Genomic DNA, 21,296 nt, shown 5'->3' on the forward strand with positions numbered 1-21,296 from the left:
GATGCAAGTCTTAGACGTTTACCACTTTGGTGAAACCCACGAGCACGAGCACGGTATGGTGCTGACAAACCTAGAAACATAATTGGGGTGAACCGGGATTCAAACCCACAATCATAGGTTTCTGGCGTACCCCACTGAAATGTAAGTAACATCTGTTGTCTGATTTTGATATCATTCTGCACATGTCCTTCAGTTGCCATGGTGATGCCTTTTCAATCGCAAAATAGACCCATGAAGATGGTAGAGAATAGGTCTTCCGCAACCCATGCTTGCCGTCGACTATGCCTGTCGTTAGAGGCAACCAATGGGATCGGGGGTCAGGCTCCCTGACTTGGTTGATGTATGTCATCATATCACAAATGTGTAGATCAATGCTCATGGTATCAATCCCTGGATTATCTGGTCCAGAGCGTCGTCATATAGCTGAATTAAGATTTATAAAACAAACAAAAGCCACAAACACACTACACATGAACAAACAGAAGTGAAAACTGGCAAATGACAAGACATATTCTCACTTTCTAAAAGAAAATTTTATTTACAAATTATATTTACAAATAAAATTTAGACAGTCACATCTTCGTGAGAAAGGCTGGGGTCACCTGAGACTGTTGTTGAGGTATTGTACGAACATGTTTGCTAGTCGCGCTGTATCCTCCACTGGGTGCATCTTGGTGTATGTGATGAACTGACGTCGCTGCCGATGCAACTCCGACAGAGTTATCGTTCTTGTTAGCTCTATCTGGCCTTAATAAGGAAATCAAACCATTCCAATTTTGGTGAGATATTTTGAATTCATATACGATCTCAAATAGAATTTGTCTTACAATCGCCTGTATGTCACCTAAATTGATCACAGAATCACTCCATAACTAATCAGACATTGATCAAAAGTAATTCTAGGACATTGCGGTAAAACCTCTGATCTGTATGTTCAGAGCTATCAGCATTACACTAGACCAGTATGAGGTCCCACTGGGTTCAAGGATATAAGTGAGTGAGTGAGTTTGATTTTACGCCGCTTTAAGCAATATTCCAGCAATATCACGGCGGGGTACACCAGAAATGGGTGTAGATATCGCTGCAATGAAATTGCATCACAATGCTTTGCAGACCATTATGACGTCATTGGTTACCATGACATCACAATCAAATGACATCACTAATGGCTCTGCTACTGAAGCTGTTAGCAGTACTTTTTACACTTAAGACACTGCTTATTACTTTCTACAAACTGAAAAAGTTGGAAGAATGATGTTGGATGATAAATAAAATCTCTCCCTCGTGTCTTTTGATATCAAATATATCAACACTCGTTGATAAAAGTAAAAAAAAATCCTTGGAAAGTCTTGGAGTTTTTCCACTTTTATCAACTCGTGTTGATATATTTGATATCAAAAGACACTCGGGTGAGATTCTCTATATATCGCACACTGATATTTGCCTGAAATTCCAATCACTGGATTGTCTGGTTGCAGCCATCATACAGCTGGAGTAGTACCGAGTGTGAATCTCCATCTGAAAGAGATATTGGTGATGATGGAACAGGAAGGATACTTTCTCCGTGGCGCCGGGGATGGTGATCTTGTCTCCAGGCAGACCCATCTTCTGTGCTTCCATCATGGCCTGAAAATCAGAAACTCTCCATTAATCTTGTGTTTTCCCAGAGTGGGGAAAGTCTTCCTGATGTCAATACCATGAGTTGAAGCAGGATCACGAGGGGAACATGGGGTTTACGTGTCCCGCGGAGGCGAGGGGTTAAAACCTAACGTGGGACGCATGAAACTCCATGTACCCCGAGTGATCCTGCTACAACGAATTTATCTTACCGACATGTTTTATTATATTGTAAAACAATTTAAACAACTTCAAAATTGATAGAAAACAGGTGTTCGATTGAGCTGAGGTAAACTTGTGCTATGTCACGTGACTTCCATTGTCTCGGAAAAATCGAGCAGCTCTTTGCTTTAAAGCATGCAGCCTGATTTGCTCATGGTGGGGTATAATTTGCTCACTGAGAAATTTATTCCCCTCCAAGGGGGGTTACACAGTATTTTATCAAGGTCACATGGACCAATCAGATCTCGTCATTCTGACATGGAGGAATGATACAGGTTTACACAATGACACAATACCTCGAAGCAGCCCAAGGCTTTAGCATCTAGTCAGAAGTGAGTGAGTGAGTATGGTTTTACGCCGCTTTTAGCAATATTCCAGCAATATCACGGCGGGGGACACCAGAAATGGGCTTCACACATTGTGCCCATGTCGGGAATCGAACCCGGGTCTTCGGCGTAACGAGCGAACGCTTTAACCACAAGGCTACCCGACCGCCCTCTAGTCAGAAGCCTGAGTTTAGTCAAATTGTCTTTGGTCTTATAGCTCCATATATTCATGCTTAAACCTACTAAAATGATGCCAAAAGACAATTTCAGGCAGTTTGATGTAGAAGACTACAAGGTGAAGTGACCTGATTCAATTATTCAATAATGGAGACTTGAAGTAAATGTTCATGACAAAATTTTAACCAAACTAAATTTAATTATTCTACAATTTTATACTTTTACTTTTTGAGTAACAATGAGCTGTAAGGTTTTTTCATCACACACAGGTTATTTCAATACAAGTCAAGTTCAGTGACATTCATATTCCATTCTAATTGCAAAAAGAGACAATTCAAACTTCTTTACTAATTGAGTACACATTCCATAGAAAAGGTCTCTTCGTTTCTGGGTAAATATTTGTGTTGTCATGGTTACTTACAGTGAGTGTTTCCTGGGTGATGCGGTCCAGTTCATACAGGAAGTTAGTGGAGGAGAGAGGTTGCTGGAACAGTGAGCAAGTGAGTGGGTTGGGTTTAACGCTGCTTTAAAGAGAATTTTAGTCATAACGTTTGTTTGTTTGTTGTTTAAGCCGCACTCAGCAATATTCCAGCTATATGACTGCAATCTGTTAATAATCGAGTCTGGACCAGACAATCCAGTGATTGACATCATGAGCATCGCAAATTGCAGCCCCTGTGTGAGTGAGTGGTCTTCATAGGGGGCACTAATAAATAAATATTACTTACATCGGTCTAGAATTTGGTCAGGAATCACTTGCTGGAGCAGAGCACTTACTACGGTGAATACAGGAGGTCCACAAACAGTAAAGTCAATCGGAGAAGACCCGTGAAGGTCCGGGGTGGAATAGCAACCCATGCTTGCTGTAAAAGGTGACCTACATGATCGGGAGGTCAGGTTCTCTGACTTGGTTAATGCATGTCATCAAACCAACTTGCGTGGTTCGATGCTCATGATGTCAATCACAGGATTGTCTAGTCCAGACTTGATTATTTACAGACCGCTGTCATATAGCTGGAATATTGTTGAGTGCAGCATTAAAACACAAACAAATAAACAAACAATCTGAGAATGTGTTTGGCACACTTACCGACTGTGTTGACTGGTTTGGGGGCGGTGGCTTCCGGTCAAACAGCGCCTGGCAGATTTGTACAGTGGGGAGGTCGTCTTCCACTTGGACAACAAACAGAGGGCTGTCCCATCTTGTGCTGGAGTTGGGGGACTCAAACCTCATCACCAGCCCATCAAAGCTGGAACATACCATTGAGCCATGAAACATTCACCAGCAGCTTTAACATACAATAACACCTGGGCTAGACAAACTATTATTGGATATTACAGCTGAGTATTGCCTGTATCGATACAATTCGTATCATGATACAGACTGACGATACTTTGTCTGTTTGTTGTTTAACGCCTCACTCAGCAATATCCCAGCTATATGACGCTGGTCTGAAAATACAGACAATGCAGTGACTGACATCATGAGCATCGATCCACGCATTAAGGATCCATGACATGCATCAACCAAGTCAGCGAGCCTGACCACCCCTTTAGTCGCCTCTTACGACAAGCATAGTCCCCATTTACGGCAATCATGGGTTGCTGAAGACCTATTCCTACCCGGATCTTCACTGGTCCAGGGGAACGTCAGATTATGAGAGGCAAACATATCGATGTGGATCGGGTGGTCAGACTTTTGAACTTGATCGTGTCATCCAACTCCAAACGGCGTCGATGTTGTACACAATCTCAATCACTGGATAGCCTTGTCAAGACTCAATTATTTACAGGTTGTCATCATATTGCTGAGTGCAATGTAAACAAACAAACAAACAAATAAACAAATAAACAAACCATAGACATAAGACTTTTGTTTTCGAACCAATTCTTAAAAATGTGGAATAAAACTTAAATCATGAGTACAGGCATTTTGATCCTTCTGAATTTGCTGCAATAATATTTGACATTTGCCCATTTTGGCGGCCGATGTGTCAACAGCTTAGTAACACTGTAGGAGACTCACATGTCCTGAGTGTATCTGTCCTGCTCATCTCGCTGCAGATTGAACTCTGACGCACGCTCCGAGCTGATATCACAGAATATCTGAAAATGAATTTCATTTAGTTTTTGACATTCAACAACATGTAGACATGTTAGAGGCGAGTTAGAACTGCTTAGGTGAGGATTGTATCATACACAGATGCAGAGTGGGGGTGCAGGGAAGTGCATCCCCCGCCCCCCTTCCCCCCAATTTTAATCATGTTGTAGTTTAAAAAATATAACAAACAAACATAAATTATTTTCATATCTATTAGCATTTTTTTTTATATGTCAAGGGTGCCGCAATATTGCTGGGATATTGCTAAAAGCGTCGTAAAACCATACTCACTCACTCTCTCACTATTATGGCTTAAAAAAATGAAAGCATTTGTTCTCAGGCAAAGACTTTAGACTTTAGCTGGGGCTTTGCTTGTTCAAACTAGTATGTAACCATCAACCTGGGAAAGGGCCTCCCTACATAAAGAATCATACAAACTCCTATTGCCGCCATGACCATGACACGAGATGCACAGTAAACCAGTGTGCATGTCAAGGGAAAGGAATTGCATGCTATAATGGATCACATATTTTAAAGTATAAGGATTTTTATTTTATTTTTTAAATGGAAATAAAAACGAAACATGCAACAGACTTAATGATGATGCAGGCAGAGCCTGAGAACCAAGACTTTTTTTTAGCCAAACAATTAATAATTGAAAGTATCGCCATTTCACTTACAACACAGTGCGGTGTGTGGCAGGCCTTCGTGACGCAGAACAGCTCATATCGGAAACCTGAAACACCCAATGGTAATAACACTCAAGAAACAACATCTCAGGCAAAGTTTATGAAAAAACTCTCACATTTGTATTTTAAACCTGTTAAATGCAAGAAAACATGCCAGAGTGGTCACAGACATGAACTGACTGGCAGCTGTTTCTAAACACCTCATACCAGCCGTCTAGAAGCGGACACAGACATGAACTGACTGGCGGCTGTTTCTAAACACCTCATACCAGCAGTCTAGAAGCGGACACAGACATGAACTGATTGGCAGCTGTTTCTAAACACCTCATACCAGCCGTCTAGAAGCGGACACAGACATGAACTGACTGGCGGCTGTTTCTAAACACCTCATACCAGCAGTCTAGAAGCGGACACAGACATGAACTGACTGGCAGCTGTTTCTAAACACCTCATACCAGCCGTCTAGAAGCGGACACAGACATGAACTGACTGGCGGCTGTTTCTAAACACCTCATACCAGCAGTCTAGAAGCGGACACAGACATGAACTGACTGGCAGCTGTTTCTAAACACCTCATACCAGCCGTCTAGCAGCGGACTCACGTGGCCTGGCCTGGCCTGATGTGCCTAGTTTGGTGAGATTGTATTTTTATCTATATAAAATTTGGCTATGCATTCCTGTAAACATTGTATTTCATGATAAAACCAGTATGATTTGATCTCCTTTTTTACCCCATGAAGATCTGGGGTAGAATAGATTTTCAGAAACGCATGCTTGCTGTAAAAGGCGACTATGCTTGTTGTAAGAGGCGGCTAACAGGACAGGTGGTCAGGCTTGCTGACTTGGTTGATGTAAGTCATCGTATCCCAATCGCGTGGATAGATGCTCATGATATCAATCACTGGATTGTCTGCTCCAGACTCGATCATTTACAGACTGCCGTCATACAGCTGGTATATTGTGTGCGGCGTTAAACAACAAACCAATCTCACCTCACACATTATTAACAAAATGAATCGAAGCATGAAACAGTTCAGTTTCCGTGTTGTTCGCCCCAACCTACCCTTTATGTAGTTCAAGGAGTCCAGTATGACGACGTCCTCTTTGTTCAGTAATCTGAAAAGACAAAATGTGTCAGTACGGAATCACAAGCATCATCCCTGAGTATGTTTTGTTTTTGTTTGTTTGTTGTTTAACCTCGAACAGGTCGAATGCCTTCTTTAAGTTAGAGTAACATCTAGTCTCTGAAATGAACATATCGTACAAAAAAAAAAAGTTGTTCAGTTATCTTAATAAAAAATATAATAAAAGGGAGCCCAGTGACTCTCTTCATTTTCAGAAACGGTAATCTAGACTTGCCAAACATTATAGACTTGCATGGGCTGTATTTGATATATCAGGGTCTGTAAGACAGACTATCTTAAAGTCTAAGAAGCCGCAGTAAAAACGTTTTTTTGGTGCCAACATATTGATTTTTAGAACACAGAGCTTGTAACGTAAATATATTTTCGGTTGTAGAATAGCCGGGCCTAAACCCGGCTTGTGTTTCACTAAGGAATTCATTTAGTTCCACCTATGATTTTGTTTGTTTGTTTGTTGTTTAACACCACAATCAGCATTATTCCAGCTATATGACAGCGGTCTGTAAATAATCGAGTCTGGACCAGACAATCCAGTGATTAATATCATGAGCATCGATCCATGAAATGTAGGGTATCTGTCTGCATCTGCTTGCAGCTTCCTCTCTGGAAAGAACATTTTTGTTCGCAAAACTTAACATACCTGGTAGTAAGAAAGGCGGTATTCTTTTAATCACCAATCCACGACTGTTTAAAATACAACATATACATAGACTAGGCACGATGTGCTTTTCAAATGGCATCTATAAGTATTATTATCGCACAACATTTTCGGAATGTATCTGTTGGTAAGTGAATTTTGTGATTGGCTGATACACAATCATGTTATCTAACAGTTGTTATATACGCAACTGTTTTATCTAATAGTTGTAATATATGCTTATTTCAATAGCGTATTTATAGTTTTTGTTGCGTATTTGATATGCTAGGATTTTATTTGTCTGTGTATTTCAGTTTATTTAAAGCGTATTTTACGCAAATACACAGTTTGTCTCGAGCTCTGATGTTAAAACCCAACTCACTCACAGACACCTGCTCATGAACTTGAATTCAACAACCAATCAAAGCCCTTTCTGAACTTTTTTTACAATCAAATCATGACCACATTATAAGACTGTTATAAATATTTTTTTAGCTGGTAAAGATGATGTTTTTTAGTGACAAGACTGAAACATCATGAAAGAACAGTGTAACTTGATTAATTGGACATCTATTTTTGGCATTTTTCCATTTAAGTAGAAAAAACTTGGTATCCAGATACTTATGAGAGACAAAATCTAAAAACAACCACAATATCAAATTTCTTTGGTTTTTCTCAAATGACTTGGACCCACGAAGAGCCGGGGTCTTCAGCAACCCATGCTTGCCATAAAAGGCGACTATGCTTGTCGTAAGAGACAACTAACGGGATCGGGTGGTCAGGCTCACTGTCTTGATTCATGTCATTGTATCACAATTGCATGAATCGATGCTCATGATGTCAATCACTGGATTGTTTGGTCCAGACTCGATTATTTACAGACCACAGTCATATAGCTGGAATATTGCTGAGTGAGGCGTTAAACAACAAACAAAACAGTCTAGCCTTATTTCGTGTCAGAATAGAACAGATGATTTTATTGATGCTTCACTTAGCGACAGGCTGCGGAAACGACGTGCACACACCTCTGAGCTGTTGACTTTAGCGATCCCCGAACCTCTTTCTCTCGCCTGGACTCTGTAAGCACAATATCAACGTGTTGTCATGGTAATAATAACGGAAACATTCAGTGTTAGGTTATTCAAGGTACCATCGTAACATTTTCATAACGATTCCGACACTGGTATTTTGATGATGATGTTTTGTTGAAAATGTCACTGTACCTGCATAAACCGAATTTCTCTCAACTCCATTGTTATGGTCGCTAACAATGTGAATTTTCTTGTTGGGGTAATTTGTTTCTACATGTTTCTTCAATTCATTTGTTCGCCTAGTCTTGCCACTTGATGGAAAACCACACAAAACTACTAAAGGCATGTTAATATTTACCGGAAGTAATGGTAGAGTTACGCACCTAAGCTGGTTCCCGGCTTCCTATTCGCGTCGTCAACTTGTGATATTAGAGACGGGGCTCAGCTTATTCGTACGATACATTTCTATTTTGTCAGAAGAGTCACATCATATATATATTACGAGTTATTCCTTATTCCTTAAATGGAACACCAACCCACGTAAACATAAACATTTTGACGTCATGGAATGGCAAAGTTAGGAATATCTTCTATGCGACATTTATATTGTACATCTATGCGTGGCTCTACATATGTCGACTATACCAATCTCATTAAAATCAGACCTCAGTTCTCGCTATCGCTAAACAAAGTTTGTTTAGAGGTAGCGAGAACTAAGATCTGATTTTAATGAGATTGACATATACAAATTTCCCACATGCGTATCTCGTTCAAATACCTGAGAATATTTTATTCGCTCAAAGTTTTCTGGCAAGTGTATAATAAATATTTTACTCGCATAGCACAATTTGGGGGTGTATTCGAAAACCTACGAAATGTTCATGCAAAGAATACGCTAGACAATATTCACTTTTTTTTCTCTTACATATTGATATCATGTACGTAAAATGCATGAAGAAAATAATATTGGAAATATAATTTCCTACAATTGAGTACAATTTAAAGTTTTAAGGTCTTTCCTGCACCAGATAGTGACACATCGCTTACTTACTTACTTACATTGGAGATTTTACGTGCGCTTTCCGACCGAGAGCGTATTTCGGGGGGGGGGGGGGGGGGGGGGGGGGGGGTGCAACCCGGAATGGGACTTTTAAGGGTTGCTTATGTTGTAATTGGGAGATTTGGTATGGATGCAAGGGTGGGGAGGGACTAAGAGAGCCGTGTGGGGTGTATGGTTGTTTGATTATGTAGTTTTGGGTGGGTGAGTGAGTTGGATGGTTTTTAGATGCGGTTTAATATATCTGTTTTAATTAGGTATACGCCTAGAGCTTTGAAATGCATTACGTTATTTAATGGGTTCAGGATTGTCTCTAGAGTTAGTCCTTGCTGTAGGTTTAGTGTGGTTTGTAGAGTTGTTCTGTGTCTTGTAGTGAGTGCAGTGTATAAGAGGGTGTTGTGGGGTTTCTTGTTGGGTGCAGTGTTTGGGCAGGTTCTTGTTGCGTGTCGTTTAAGTTTTTTAAGGTGGTTATTTAGTTTTGTGTGGCCTGTCTGGAGCTTTGTTATGACCCTGTCTATGTTTTTGGAGGGGTGTAGTACTTTTGGTTTGGTTAAGTTGTTTTTTTAATATTTTCCTAATTTAATTGACAGTCTGAGTTTAGGAAGTTTGTTTGCAATTTCTTTTAGATTTTTTGTTTGTGGTACTTTTGATTTCAGACTTAGAGATTGGTAGGTTAAGGCTTATATTTGGGATTTTAAGGGATAGTTTATCTGCTTCGTCTGCTTTTTCGTTGCCGAAAATACCTACATGGGCAGGGATCCAAAGAAATTGTATGTTTTTCCCAGCTTTAGTTAGTTCGCTTGTGCTTTTGAGTGTTTGGTTAATTAATGTTTGGGCGGTTTTTAAGGTGTTATTTTGGAGTGCCTGGAGACCACCGAGGGAGTCTGTTAGGATGAGGATGTTTTGATGGTTTGTAGTTTGTAGTTTGTTGGCTGTGGAGGGTTGTGGCCATGCCCATAAGTTCGGTTGTAAATATGGATTGGTTGTTTGGGAGTCGGTAAGATTTGGTTTAAAGTAAGACGAGTTCTATGGATGAACAACTTCTTTATTACAATCAGTGCGACATTTCGGGTTAGATCCTAACACCTTTATCAAGCTAGAGGTCGTCTTACTTCATCACACCAACTTCTGTGGTTTGGTTGTGAGACGTGTCCTCTGAAACCTGTGTGATTGGAGATCTGATCTGAAGATCCGTCTGTGTAGATGTGACACCAATTTGGCCAAGTCTCGTGAATGTATGCGAGTGAGGTGTTTTGGGCTATGTTGGGGTCTGTTTGCTTGTTTAGTGTAATGGATAGTGACGTATCTATCTTAGATATTCGGAGTAAGTGTTCATCTAAAAATAGCGACCAATGAAACATTACCTAACATAGTGTATGTCTAATATTTCGAAGGCGTTCACAGCCATCGTCTCATTGGCCTGTACCGGCTCGTATATTGTGATATTAGAGACGGGGCCCAGCTTTAGGGGCTTCTCAGGCATGTGTTTCTATTTTTAGAATTTGACTGGGTTCCTATCTGTGCGCTCTCAAAACATGATTGTTCAGCGCCTCTTTTGGCGCCAAATTGGAGTTATTCTTCTCGCGCCAAAGTTGAGGGCAGTCGTGTCAAGACCTCCGTCAAATCAGTTCTGCAAAATGCCCACAGACAATGTCACGCTCCAGTTTGCCAAACTGACAGAGAATGGCCGTGCACCAACCAGAGGATCAAAATATGCAGCAGGTTATGATTTGTACAGGTAAAAACTTTGAAAACTTGTATCATACCGCGATGTGAAATCTCCGCGGAAACGCGGAAAATCGCGTTTTTTAAAACAGTAGTCCTCGGAAAAAATCGTCTTCCGCGTAAAATTTAAATAAAAAAATTGAAAAAAAAATATGATTCATATTCCCTCAACTGTGATTGTGATCGAAACTGTGCACAGTTTTAAGAGTTAATATATGCTGCATGGCCAACACTTTTTCTTTCTCTTTTTCTTAGCATCATCTAGTCAAAATACATACATACATACATACATACATACATAAAATGAGGTCTATTGCACATATGGAATTTCTTTTTATATTTTACATATATATATATATATATATACAAAAATGAGGTAATATATATACATACTTAATTTAGACCTATTGGATTCAATGTTACTGTCTATCATGCTGACACTGCCATTTCTCTTCCATGATATCTGTCTGCATCAAGTTTGTTAGAGTAGGGGATATGCGAGTTGTCTCCCCTGGTCAGTAACTTTCTGTTACATTAATTTTGGCCTAATTTTGTAGGACTAGAGTCAGTTTAAATTAGCCCCATTGTTGCGTACCCATCAGCATGATCAGAGCTGTAGCAAAAGACCAGTTAAAGCTTCATTGTAATTGAATCCCCTGTTTTCAGTGCCTATGACTATGTGATCCCGGCAGGAGACAAGATCATTGCCAAGACAGACATCCAAATTGCTGTTCCAGATGGGTCATATGGCAGAGTTGGTATGTCGGAATCCACACCAACTAACTCAACTCGTATTCTTTGTTATGAGAGCATGGTTCCCACTGCCACTGGAAAACCTGGAAATGTGTTGGAAATATCCAGTCAGGGAAATATCTGGGAATTCACTAAAAACTTCAAAATCAGGGATTTATCAGGGATTTTTTGCTCTTGGAACTCATACTCTCTATTATTTAATGGTTGTGGCAGCCACTCAAATTTAAGCAATGGAGTTTATTCGTTTGAAAAAGAGGTATTTGTCAAATTTTACTATATCAAGGTCAAGGTCAATGTGGCTGATAGGGATTTGCGCCCCTTACCTCCAGAGCTAACTAAATTCTAAATTTAAAATATTTTGAGTAAAATATTACATTGCCTTGGTATTAGTTTACCATTTGAATTTCAGAAATCAATATGAATGTAAAATTTCAAATCTCATAAAGTTCTACTGTTCAAGTAAACAAAATAATGCAATTAGGATTCTATAAAGCTCTTTGTTAATGAAAAGTGTATCAGTGTTAGATAAATCATTGGAAAAACTTAGGGTGACTTCAGTTGTGGTTATAATTATCTATTCCCTGGTGACCTTTTGAAAGTGCAGATGTATATTTGAATGGTTAGTTTGTGAAATGCTGTGCATGAATGTTGCACTGAAAGTAGTGATGGTATTTACTTTATTATAATGTTACTAATTAGTTCACGTTCATGTTTCTAAAGTTGTGAGATCCTAGTCCTGAAGTCCATTTTCAAAAATTGTAATACTTGTTTTGATTAGGCAATGATTGATGGAGTTAATTTGTAGTTTGAACTCTTTAAATGGTGGCAGATGGATGGCCTTAAGGGGAGGATAATTTCTTGGTGACTTAGTTTTCCTTAAACCAAACATAACACACTTTTGTACAGAAATATCTAAAAAAAGACGTTTCCATTGTTCTATTTTAAAGCTGTTTATAAAATAAAGTTAAAACACCACTCCCAGTTGTTATAATGGAGGCCGTGTAATGCAGTCTGGAAAAGTTCTAAGTTTTGGAAATATCAGGGAATTTTTCGGAAGAAAAAAAGTGGGAACCATGGAGAGTTAAATAATTATTGGGGTGCCCTTGTCCTTGAGGATTTCTGCTACCGTATTTGCTGTAATAAGCACTCGCATGGAAATTGATGAACAAAAAGGATGTACCCAGGTACCCACAAGACTACCCGGACCGTGGTTAGTCACGTGATACACTGTTTAATGACATTAACAATAAAACTCCATGGTTACACTGCAAGTATAGCTCAAGTTGACATTTCTTTATCACTAAGCAAGATTATACATTCGAGGAAGGAAAAAGCGCTAACAACTTCAGTGTATGCATGATCAGATCATTTCATACGTGTATGTAAATGTTTCTTTGCCAGGGCTTCAGTAAAACAATTCCCATTTGGACATTTTGTACCCAACTCATGAGACTACAGCGCGTGCCTGCGTAGGGTCTGGTAATAGGCTGTCAGGTACCTGGGTAGTAAATTTGTCATTGTCCAAGCCCTATTGCATGGCACACTACAAATAAAGGGATTCTATTCTTGGTTTGTGCAAACTGTCACTAGTACACATGATAGACATGTGCACACCCTACTGGTGTCATTTTTCACTAGACCCATGAAGATCTGGGGTAGAATAGTTCTTAGCAACCCATGCATGCCGTAAAAGGTGACTGTGCTTGTTGTAAGAGGCGACTAACGGGATACGGCGATCAGGCATTGCTGTCTTGGTTGATACATGTCATCATTTCCAAATTGATGTCATGATGTCAATCACTGGATTGTCTGGTCAAGACTGGATAATTTTTTGACCACTGGCATATAGCTGGAATATTGCCGAGTGTGGCGTTAAACAACAAACAAACAACATTTTTCACTAAATACAAACAATTGGGGATTCCGGGTTAGACTTGGCCCCCAGCAGCCTATGCTGTTTGTAAGAGGCAACTAAATCTGGTGGTCAGGTTCTGTGAGTTGGTTGATCGTGTCATTTTCCCTCAAAGGCGTGGATCGTTATTGACAATATCAATCACTGACTTATCTGGTCCAGACTTTATTGTTTACAGACCATACCCATGAAGATCTGGGGTAGAATAGGTCTTGAGCAATCATGCTTGTCGTAAAAGGTGACTAATGGTATCGGGTGGTCAGACTCGCTGACTTGGTTGATGCATGTCATCATATCCCAATTGCGTAGATCAATGCTCATGATATCAATCACTGGATTGTCTGGTCCAGACTCGATTGTTTACAGACCGCCGTCGTATAGCTGGAATATTGCTGAGTGCGGCGTTAAACAAACAAAACAACAAACAACACCGAATGCATATGTTGCAATTCCAGTGTTGTGCATCAAAGATTGCTGACTTCTTTTGTCATAAAACACATCACATCACATTATCATGTTTGTTATCAAGAGAAATGTGTATGGTCTGTGTCGTGTGTTTCAGCTCCTCGTTCTGGCCTGGCAGCCAAACATTTCATTGATGTAGGAGGTGAGTACATCATAGATAGATGGACCCGTGAAGATCCGGGCTAGAATAGGTCTTCAGCAACCCATGCTTGCCGTAAAAGGTGACTTTGCTTGTCTTAAAAGGCAACTAATGGGATCGGGTGGTCTGACTTGGTTGATGCATGTCATCGATTCCAATTGCATGGATCGATGCTCATGATGTCAGTCACTGGATTGTCTGGTCCAGGCTCGATTATTTATAGACTGCTGGAATATTGCCGAGTGCGGCAACCCTCTTACAAACGGTAATTTACAGTATCTCAACAATGGTTAATGTGTGGAATTTCCGACAAGACCTTGAATGAACAATGACTGGAAATTGTTGGGGAAAATGTGTACTGGATCTAGTGTAGGGCGAAATGAAGGCCAGGAAGTATTCACTTCGATTGTCTTTAATAAACAAATGACATGTATTTGTAAGATACTGTTGTGTGCAACTGCTGAGGGATGTCAAGATCACATGCAGTGTTCAAAATTAAGGTGGTCCAGGGTTCATTCTAGGAATTTTCTAACAGTACCCCTAATGTGAAAATTTCAAATATTCCATAGGTACGGTTAAATGTTAAAATGTCCCAATGTATTTAAAAATGTTGGCCTTTTTTTCAAATTTAGGGGCTAAAACACAAGGCCCCACCCTAGAATTATCCCTGGTTGTCATGATTTGCCACAATTACATTCAGGTCTAGCACTCGAGAAACCCACAGAAGTACTTCCATGCTTGCCGTCAAAGGTGACTATGCTTAAGAGGCGACTAACAGGATCGGGTAGTCAGGCTCGCTGACTTGGTTGATGCATGTCATCCTATCCCAATCACTGGATTGTCTGGTCCAGGCTCGATTATTTACAGACTGCCGTCATATAGCTGGAATATTGCTGTGTGTAGCGTTAAACAACAAACTGTTGTTTAATCATGTTAATAAATTCCAGCTGGTGTATACATGCTATCTGTTTCAGCTGGTGTTATTGACCAGGACTACAGAGGGAATGTTGGCGTTGTTATGTTCAACTTTAGTAAAGAAGATTTCAAAGGCAAGACTTAAAACAACGTCAATTTTTTTATTTAAAGAGGGACTTTGTTCCACACTATGTGCCTGTCTCAGTCACATTTTGACATCTCCATGGCAGCGGATCCCAATTTGTGGTACTTGTTGTTACCCTGCCTGCTTGGCAATATTTTTTTTGGGGGGGGTAGGGTGGGCGTGATGACAAGGACTGGTTAAAAATACTGTCTGAATGGAGAATCCATTTTAAATTGAGGTATTGCCGTGGGCTACTACTATAAAACTGGTTTTGGTTAAACAATAATAACTATACCTGTACTTCCAGTTGTCTTATATCTTTACCCAATGTACCATAACATTGATAATATATTGCAATAAAAGTGCAGTTTCCACCAAAGCTGTAATTTCGTAATGCAATATTCATTGTTTGAAAGGAGTATTGCACTGTACTGGTAATAAAATGTAGTCCTTACTCCTATAGGAGTTAGGCTTGTTAAAATACAGTAGGAATTTCAGGCATTAAATGATCTAAAAAAAATTAACTGTTAGAAAACAACTTTTCAGCTTGGCTTTCTTCTTGCATATAAGGCTGATAAAGTTTTGCTTTGAAAGTCAGTTTGACCTATTGAAACATTTTATGGCGGGTTTTTTTTGTTTTTTTTGTTTTGGTGCAAACTCACCTTCAGAAAGACATAAATAGTTGTGTACATTCACGCTAATTGTAGTTTTCATTTTGCCAATAAATATATGTGGTCAGGAATCGGCAAAGCGTTCAGATAAGTGACTCCTCTCTACAGGGCATACAATAATTTTAATGTGCGCTTTGGTGATTTCGCCTAAGTACACAAAAGAACTGGTTTTATGCTCAAAATTTGTAAACCTCATTTTCAAGAGGCCAACTGCTAAATAATTACATTTATGAAAATCCTCCCTTCCCACCATGTCAATTTGGGAGGGGGAGTCGTAAAGAAACAAGAATGTATTTTACCTGCCCGTTTGCTCATCACGATGAAGGATGGGTTCTATTCCCCAGATGGATACAACAAATGAAGCCTATATCTGGTCTCTCCGTGTTATGTTGCTGGAATATTGCTTAAGAGATGTAAGACCCAACTTGAGACTAAGCACTTGGAAACCAGTGAAGATCTGGAGTAGAATAGGTCTCCAGCAGCCCATGCTTGCCGTAAAAAGGCCACGGTGCTTGTCGTAAGAGGCAACTAACATAATCAGGCTCGCTGACTTGGTTGATGCATGTCATCGTATCCCAATTGCTTGGATCGATGCTCATGATGTCAGTCACTGGATTGTCTGGTCCAGACTCAATTATTTACAGACCGTCGTCTTATAGCTGGAATATTTCTGAGTGTTGCGTTTAACAACAAACAAACTAAGCATTTGGTCTTGGCTAATGTTTATTTCTTTGTTTTCAGTGAACAGTGGTGATCGTATTGCACAGCTCATCTGTGAAAGAATATACATTCCTGAACTGAAAGAATTGGAGGTAATATTCTATACTTATTTGACTTGCTGTCACCTTGCCCCTGAGGGCGTATTGTAATATCTTAATTCCAAACTAAGTGCTATTGGCAGCTAAACTTAGAATATATTTTTTCTACATTAGGATTTATGTCAAAATTATTTTTTTTAAATTGCAAAATTAAAAGGTATTGTTAGTTTTCAGGGTTTTAATGTATATGCTTTTCTGTGTTTCATGTTTTTGACAATATTCAGGGTTTGCCTGTTCTAAAAGAGGTGTAACCAGTAATAGTTTGAGAGAAATATTTGATACTCAAAAAACACTTGCATAGACGGATCCAGAGGGGAATCTGGATGGACCCCCCCCCAGTAAAATTGACCCGGACCCCTCCTTTTCAAAAATGCTGGATTCTAAACAGGGATAGGAATTAGCTCTAACCCAGTAGCCCGGGCCATTTTTGTTAAGGTATCCTAAGGGCTAGTAGAATTTCCATCATTTTAGGGGGATTGCTATATGTTATTCAGGCTTGTAGACATTCTTGGTTATTTGCCATTCCTGCTATGTTGAAAATGTTTCCATATCCCCTATAGGCCACTGAACTACCCTTCTTTCTTCTGTTCCTTCACAGGAGCTGGGCAACACTGAGAGAGGGTCTGGCGGGTTCGGATCCACTGGCAAGAACTGATGGGCGTAATTGTTATATATGTGCAATGTAGGTGTCAGACAGTGGCAGTTGTCCTCCAAGAACGTGCTATATTGAAGGACAATGCAGTGTGAATGAATGCTGACCAAGCATTTAATCCCTGGGTTCTACGACGATGTCCAGGTGTAGCAGCTTTTGGACATTCATATTTTGCATTTATTTTCTCCATCATGTTTACCTTTAAGATGGTCATTCAGAGGGCCTTAGATATCATCTTCATGGGTCTGATATCATCAAATACCGTTTTGTGTTCTGTTAAGACATGCAGCTATTCAATAAACCTTTTGTATATTGTTATTTGCAAGTTATTACCTTTATTCTCATTTATGTTATTATTTGGGAGGAAAAGGGTTGCCATCTTCCCGAGACAAACGGGTGGCCCAGTCATCTAAGCCACAGCAAATCGCTGTGCAGAGTTGTGTCCCTTGGGCACGCCAGAAACCTATGTTTGTGGGTTCGAATCCATGTTTGCCCCGATTATGTTTCTAGGTTTGTCAGCACCATATACGTGCTCGTGGGTTTCAAGGAAGTGGTAAACGTCTGAGAGCTGCATCAATTCGGGTTTCCCACCCACATTTAGCTGACACACGTGATATAACTGGAATAATGTAAAAAGCAGCGTTAAACCCAAACCAGCTCACTCTCTCACTCACTACAGTGGTGCATGGCTGGAGGTAGCATTGTTTTTTTTAAAGGATGTAGTTCGTATATTGGATTTCATCACACGCTGGTCAGATGTGTTTCCTGGCAACAGACCACATCTTTACGCTGCCTTGACTAAATATGTTGACTTAGCTGGCGGTTTAACTTCATTTCGATGTCAGTACGGTAGACCCTGGCTTATTTATTAGTTCGATGCAACATTACATCTCTGAACCAATTTTATCTTGGCATCCAATTTCAGAACTCTTTAGTCATATCAGTGTACACAGCTGATACCAGTAAATTAGGCTTCTGACTTTGACGGGTGGTGGGGCAGCCTAATGGTTAAAGCGTTTGCTCGTCACGTCAAAGACCCGGGTTCGACTCCCCACATTGGTACAATGTGTGAAGCCCATTTCTGGTGGCCCCCGCCCTGATATTGCTGGAATATTGCTAAAATGGGAATAAATATTCCATTGAATTGTCACTCTTTGCAAGGGAAAAAAACTATACTAATGCATTTCAACATTGAAATATTGGCATCAGCGTACCAGATAAACATTTCATGACGTCCATCATACTGTACATCCGGAAAACCACTTAAAAGGGCTCAGCATTCAGTGTACCAAGAGGAGATGTATAGCAGTCTCAAGGGGCAGTCGGGTGGCCTAGTGGTTAAAGCGTTCGCTCGTCACCCTGAAGACCCGGGTTCTATTCCCCCCGTGGGTACAATGTGTGAAGCCCATTTCTGGTGTCCCCCGCCGTGATATTGCTCGAATATTGCTAAAAGCGGCGTTAAACCAAACTCACTCACAATAGCAGTCTCAATGAAATTGCATAACTTATACGTAAGATCCCGCGACGTAAGGAGGTGTTAATTGAATTTTATAGATAGCGCTGGATATTAAGGTTCCTACTTCCCTCGTCATACCGAAGACCCGGGTTCTATTCCCCACATGGGTACAATGTGTGAAGCCCATTTCTGATGTCCCCCGCCGTGATATTGCTAAAAGCGGCGTTAAACTACACTCACTCACTCACTCACTAAGGTTCCTGCCCGGAGGGGCTTATGATAAGTGGGGATACGCCGAATGTTTGCTGAATACACATGCATATTAAACAGACAAAGGGCATAGGATATCGGTGCACTTGGAAACATATTGAACCAATTATGTGTTTTAGATGAATGAATTTTAAAATAAAAGTATTGAAATGGTTTTCGCTTTTTTTAAATAAAAGTATTGAAATGGTTTTCACTATAACGTATAGCTGTATACTAGTATTTAAGAAATATACGACGAATGGGAATTGCTTATCGTACAATAAATAACTGCAGGGAGAATAAGCCGTAAGAGCTGCAGACCCTGATTTGTATATTCTCCCTGCTGTGTTTTATTGTACGATAAATAACGACCATGAGTCGTTTATTTCTTATATGGGATATCAACATTATATACAGCATCTTTCCGGATGATGCTGAAATTTACAAGCGTTAAGAATAGTTGCCCGTATTTTATTAATGACGACTCCCTCAATAGGATCCGACCTCGGCAATGTCGGGCAAGTCGATTTAACCACAGGTGGGCATATTCTTACAATCCTCAAGTCGATTATCTGTACCGTTTCTTCCAATACCGATGGTCAATCCTCTCCCGCTTTCGGGGGTGATCGTTCGACCATCGCGTTTTTTTCTGCCTTGCCCAGCTACTCCCCTCTCAAAATAACGACGTCATCAAGTTGCGAGTGCATGTGCCAATCTCAAGAAATGATGTCATGATAGAACAATGTTTAATTTAGGTTGGTTGGTTAGTTGTTAACGCCACACTCAGCAATATTCCAGCTATATGACTACGGTCTGTAGGTGAGGTGAAATGGGGTTTAACGTCGCGTCCAATTTTATCTAACTTATACAGCGACGTGTGTGTGTGTGTGTGTGTGTGTGTGTGCTTGTTCTAGTCCGGACTAATGCCGATTAATAGTGCTAGCTCACTGAGATGCCATGCCGCAGTTTAACATGAATACCCCACTTAGACACAGTATACTGACTCCGAGCCTACCAGTCCTTGTTTTATCCGTTCATGTCGAGCGCCAGACAGGGTAACAACAAGTACCATCTTACCGTCTTTTGGTATGACGCGGCCGGGGATCGAACCCCGGACCTTCCGCTCTCCGGGCGGACGCTCTACCACTAAACCACGGAGGCGGCCGACTTGATCCAAGACGTCTGACAGTCGACGAAATACTTTATATAACGGACGATGGTTACAACTAACTAAAAGAGTGGTCGTTATAAGCCGTAGTCTACTGTACTCTTGTAATCTTATTTTTACTACCTATTTCATACGTTTCTAGGTAAGCTCTGAGTGCGAAATCGGCTCAAATGGAAGCGCTCGTAAAATCTCCAATACCATCATAATCATTGTTCTGTTATAAGTTTTATTTGTTGGTGCTCGAGGAGGTAAATTTTAAAAAAAAACTTGCCGTTATTATATACTTCGATTTCAAGGATAGATTTCGAGTTTGATTTGATCTTTGTTTGTTTGTTGTTTAACGCTGCACTCATCAATATTCCAGCCATATGACGGCGGTCTGTAAATAATACCGAGTCTGGACCAGACACTCCAGTGATTGACATCATGAGCATCGATCCACGCAATTGGGATACGATGACATGCATCAACCAAGTCAGCGAGCCTGACCACCCGATCCCGTTAGTCGTCTCTTACGACAAGCATGCGTTGCTGAGGACCTATTCTACCCCGGACCTTCACGTGTCTGAAAGCATAAATATATTTGTATTTCGATTTTCACAATTATTCTTTTGAAAAGATAACGACTCTCTTTTACAATACATATTTCAATCTTCATCGATAAGGAGTCTAAACATTAAACATGTTGAATACCCAGAGAAAACCATCAAAACCGTATGTGAATATAATAAACATTAGAATAAATATTTAAGGCATCAAAAATATGTTTCTAATCAAATCCAGATTTTTGAAATAACAAGGTGCCAGTTTCTCCTTGACTTCATTTTTTGTGTGTACACAAAACAGCAAACAGCGAATGAAAGAAGAAAAACAGAGAAAGTAAATTATTTCAACTTTCACAATTACTATTTTTGAAAACCTAACGACTCTCTTTTACGATACACGTTTTAAACTCCGATTTTAAAGCAAAATCGATTCAAAACCCTTGTTCGTAAGTGTGAAGCCGTGATATTGCTCAAGGCGGCGTAACACCATACTCACTCACTCATTTACCCTTGTTCGTAATATTGCTTTGCTGTGGGTTTAAAAAAACAGCGGGATACCAATTGACGGGACACCGTCTGTCACGTGATTTCCATATTGCAAAATGGCGGAAAAGCAACGTGCACGCGTGCTTATACTGGGAGGTAAGGCTTATGTTTATGACTCAACCCATTCTTGAGTATGTTAGGCGTGCATTGCACTTATGA

General features: G+C 40.1%; 3 protein-coding genes across 4 annotated transcripts in view; 2 read left to right on the forward strand and 1 right to left on the reverse strand.

The window, feature by feature from the left end:
* Positions 1-518: 518 nt before the first annotated feature.
* Positions 519-8,294, reverse strand: LOC124150319 (protein KTI12 homolog). Its single transcript, XM_046522297.2, has 9 exons — positions 8,135-8,294; positions 7,937-7,988; positions 6,196-6,248; positions 5,124-5,179; positions 4,369-4,448; positions 3,433-3,592; positions 2,764-2,826; positions 1,558-1,626; positions 519-742 (listed from the first exon to the last, which is right to left on the reverse strand). Exons 1-9 carry the CDS (start codon positions 8,286-8,288, stop codon positions 599-601), a joined length of 831 nt encoding a protein of 276 aa, XP_046378253.2. The 5' UTR covers positions 8,289-8,294; the 3' UTR covers positions 519-598.
* Positions 8,295-10,523: 2,229 nt separating this feature from the next.
* Positions 10,524-17,491, forward strand: LOC124150320 (deoxyuridine 5'-triphosphate nucleotidohydrolase-like). Its single transcript, XM_046522298.2, has 6 exons — positions 10,524-10,737; positions 11,391-11,482; positions 13,952-13,996; positions 14,968-15,042; positions 16,445-16,515; positions 17,120-17,491. The coding sequence occupies exons 1-6, from the start codon at positions 10,535-10,537 to the stop codon at positions 17,174-17,176; spliced, it is 543 nt and encodes a 180-aa protein (XP_046378254.2). The 5' UTR covers positions 10,524-10,534; the 3' UTR covers positions 17,177-17,491.
* A 3,702-nt stretch (positions 17,492-21,193) lies between these two features.
* LOC124150317 (dTDP-glucose 4,6-dehydratase-like) overlaps positions 21,194-21,296 on the forward strand; it is a 35,431-nt gene continuing 35,328 nt past the window's right edge. For both annotated transcript variants that reach the window (XM_046522296.2, XM_048380878.1), the window contains exon 1: positions 21,194-21,233. In XM_046522296.2, the coding sequence (XP_046378252.2) occupies positions 21,194-21,233 (40 nt within the window). The remainder of the gene's footprint in view (positions 21,234-21,296) is intronic.

This window comes from Haliotis rufescens, unplaced genomic scaffold (assembly GCF_023055435.1).
Source record: "Haliotis rufescens isolate VD_foot unplaced genomic scaffold, xgHalRufe1.0.p SCAF_33, whole genome shotgun sequence".
Classification (NCBI taxonomy): domain Eukaryota; kingdom Metazoa; phylum Mollusca; class Gastropoda; order Lepetellida; family Haliotidae; genus Haliotis; species Haliotis rufescens.

Coding starts and splice junctions, on each gene's coding strand:
- LOC124150320 (XM_046522298.2), top strand. CDS start 10,535: ATGATTGTTCAGCGCCTCTTTTGGCGCCAAATTGGAGTTATTCTTCTC. Junction 15,043..16,444: donor TAGTAAAGAAGATTTCAAAG/GCAAGACTTAAA, acceptor CTTTGTTTTCAG/TGAACAGTGGTGATCGTATT. Junction 16,516..17,119: donor CTGAACTGAAAGAATTGGAG/GTAATATTCTAT, acceptor GTTCCTTCACAG/GAGCTGGGCAACACTGAGAG.
- LOC124150319 (XM_046522297.2), bottom strand. CDS start 8,288: ATGCCTTTAGTAGTTTTGTGTGGTTTTCCATCAAGTGGCAAGACTAGG. Junction 6,249..7,936: donor CTAAAGTCAACAGCTCAGAG/GTGTGTGCACGT, acceptor TTGTCTTTTCAG/ATTACTGAACAAAGAGGACG. Junction 4,449..5,123: donor GCCACACACCGCACTGTGTT/GTAAGTGAAATG, acceptor ATTCATTTTCAG/ATATTCTGTGATATCAGCTC.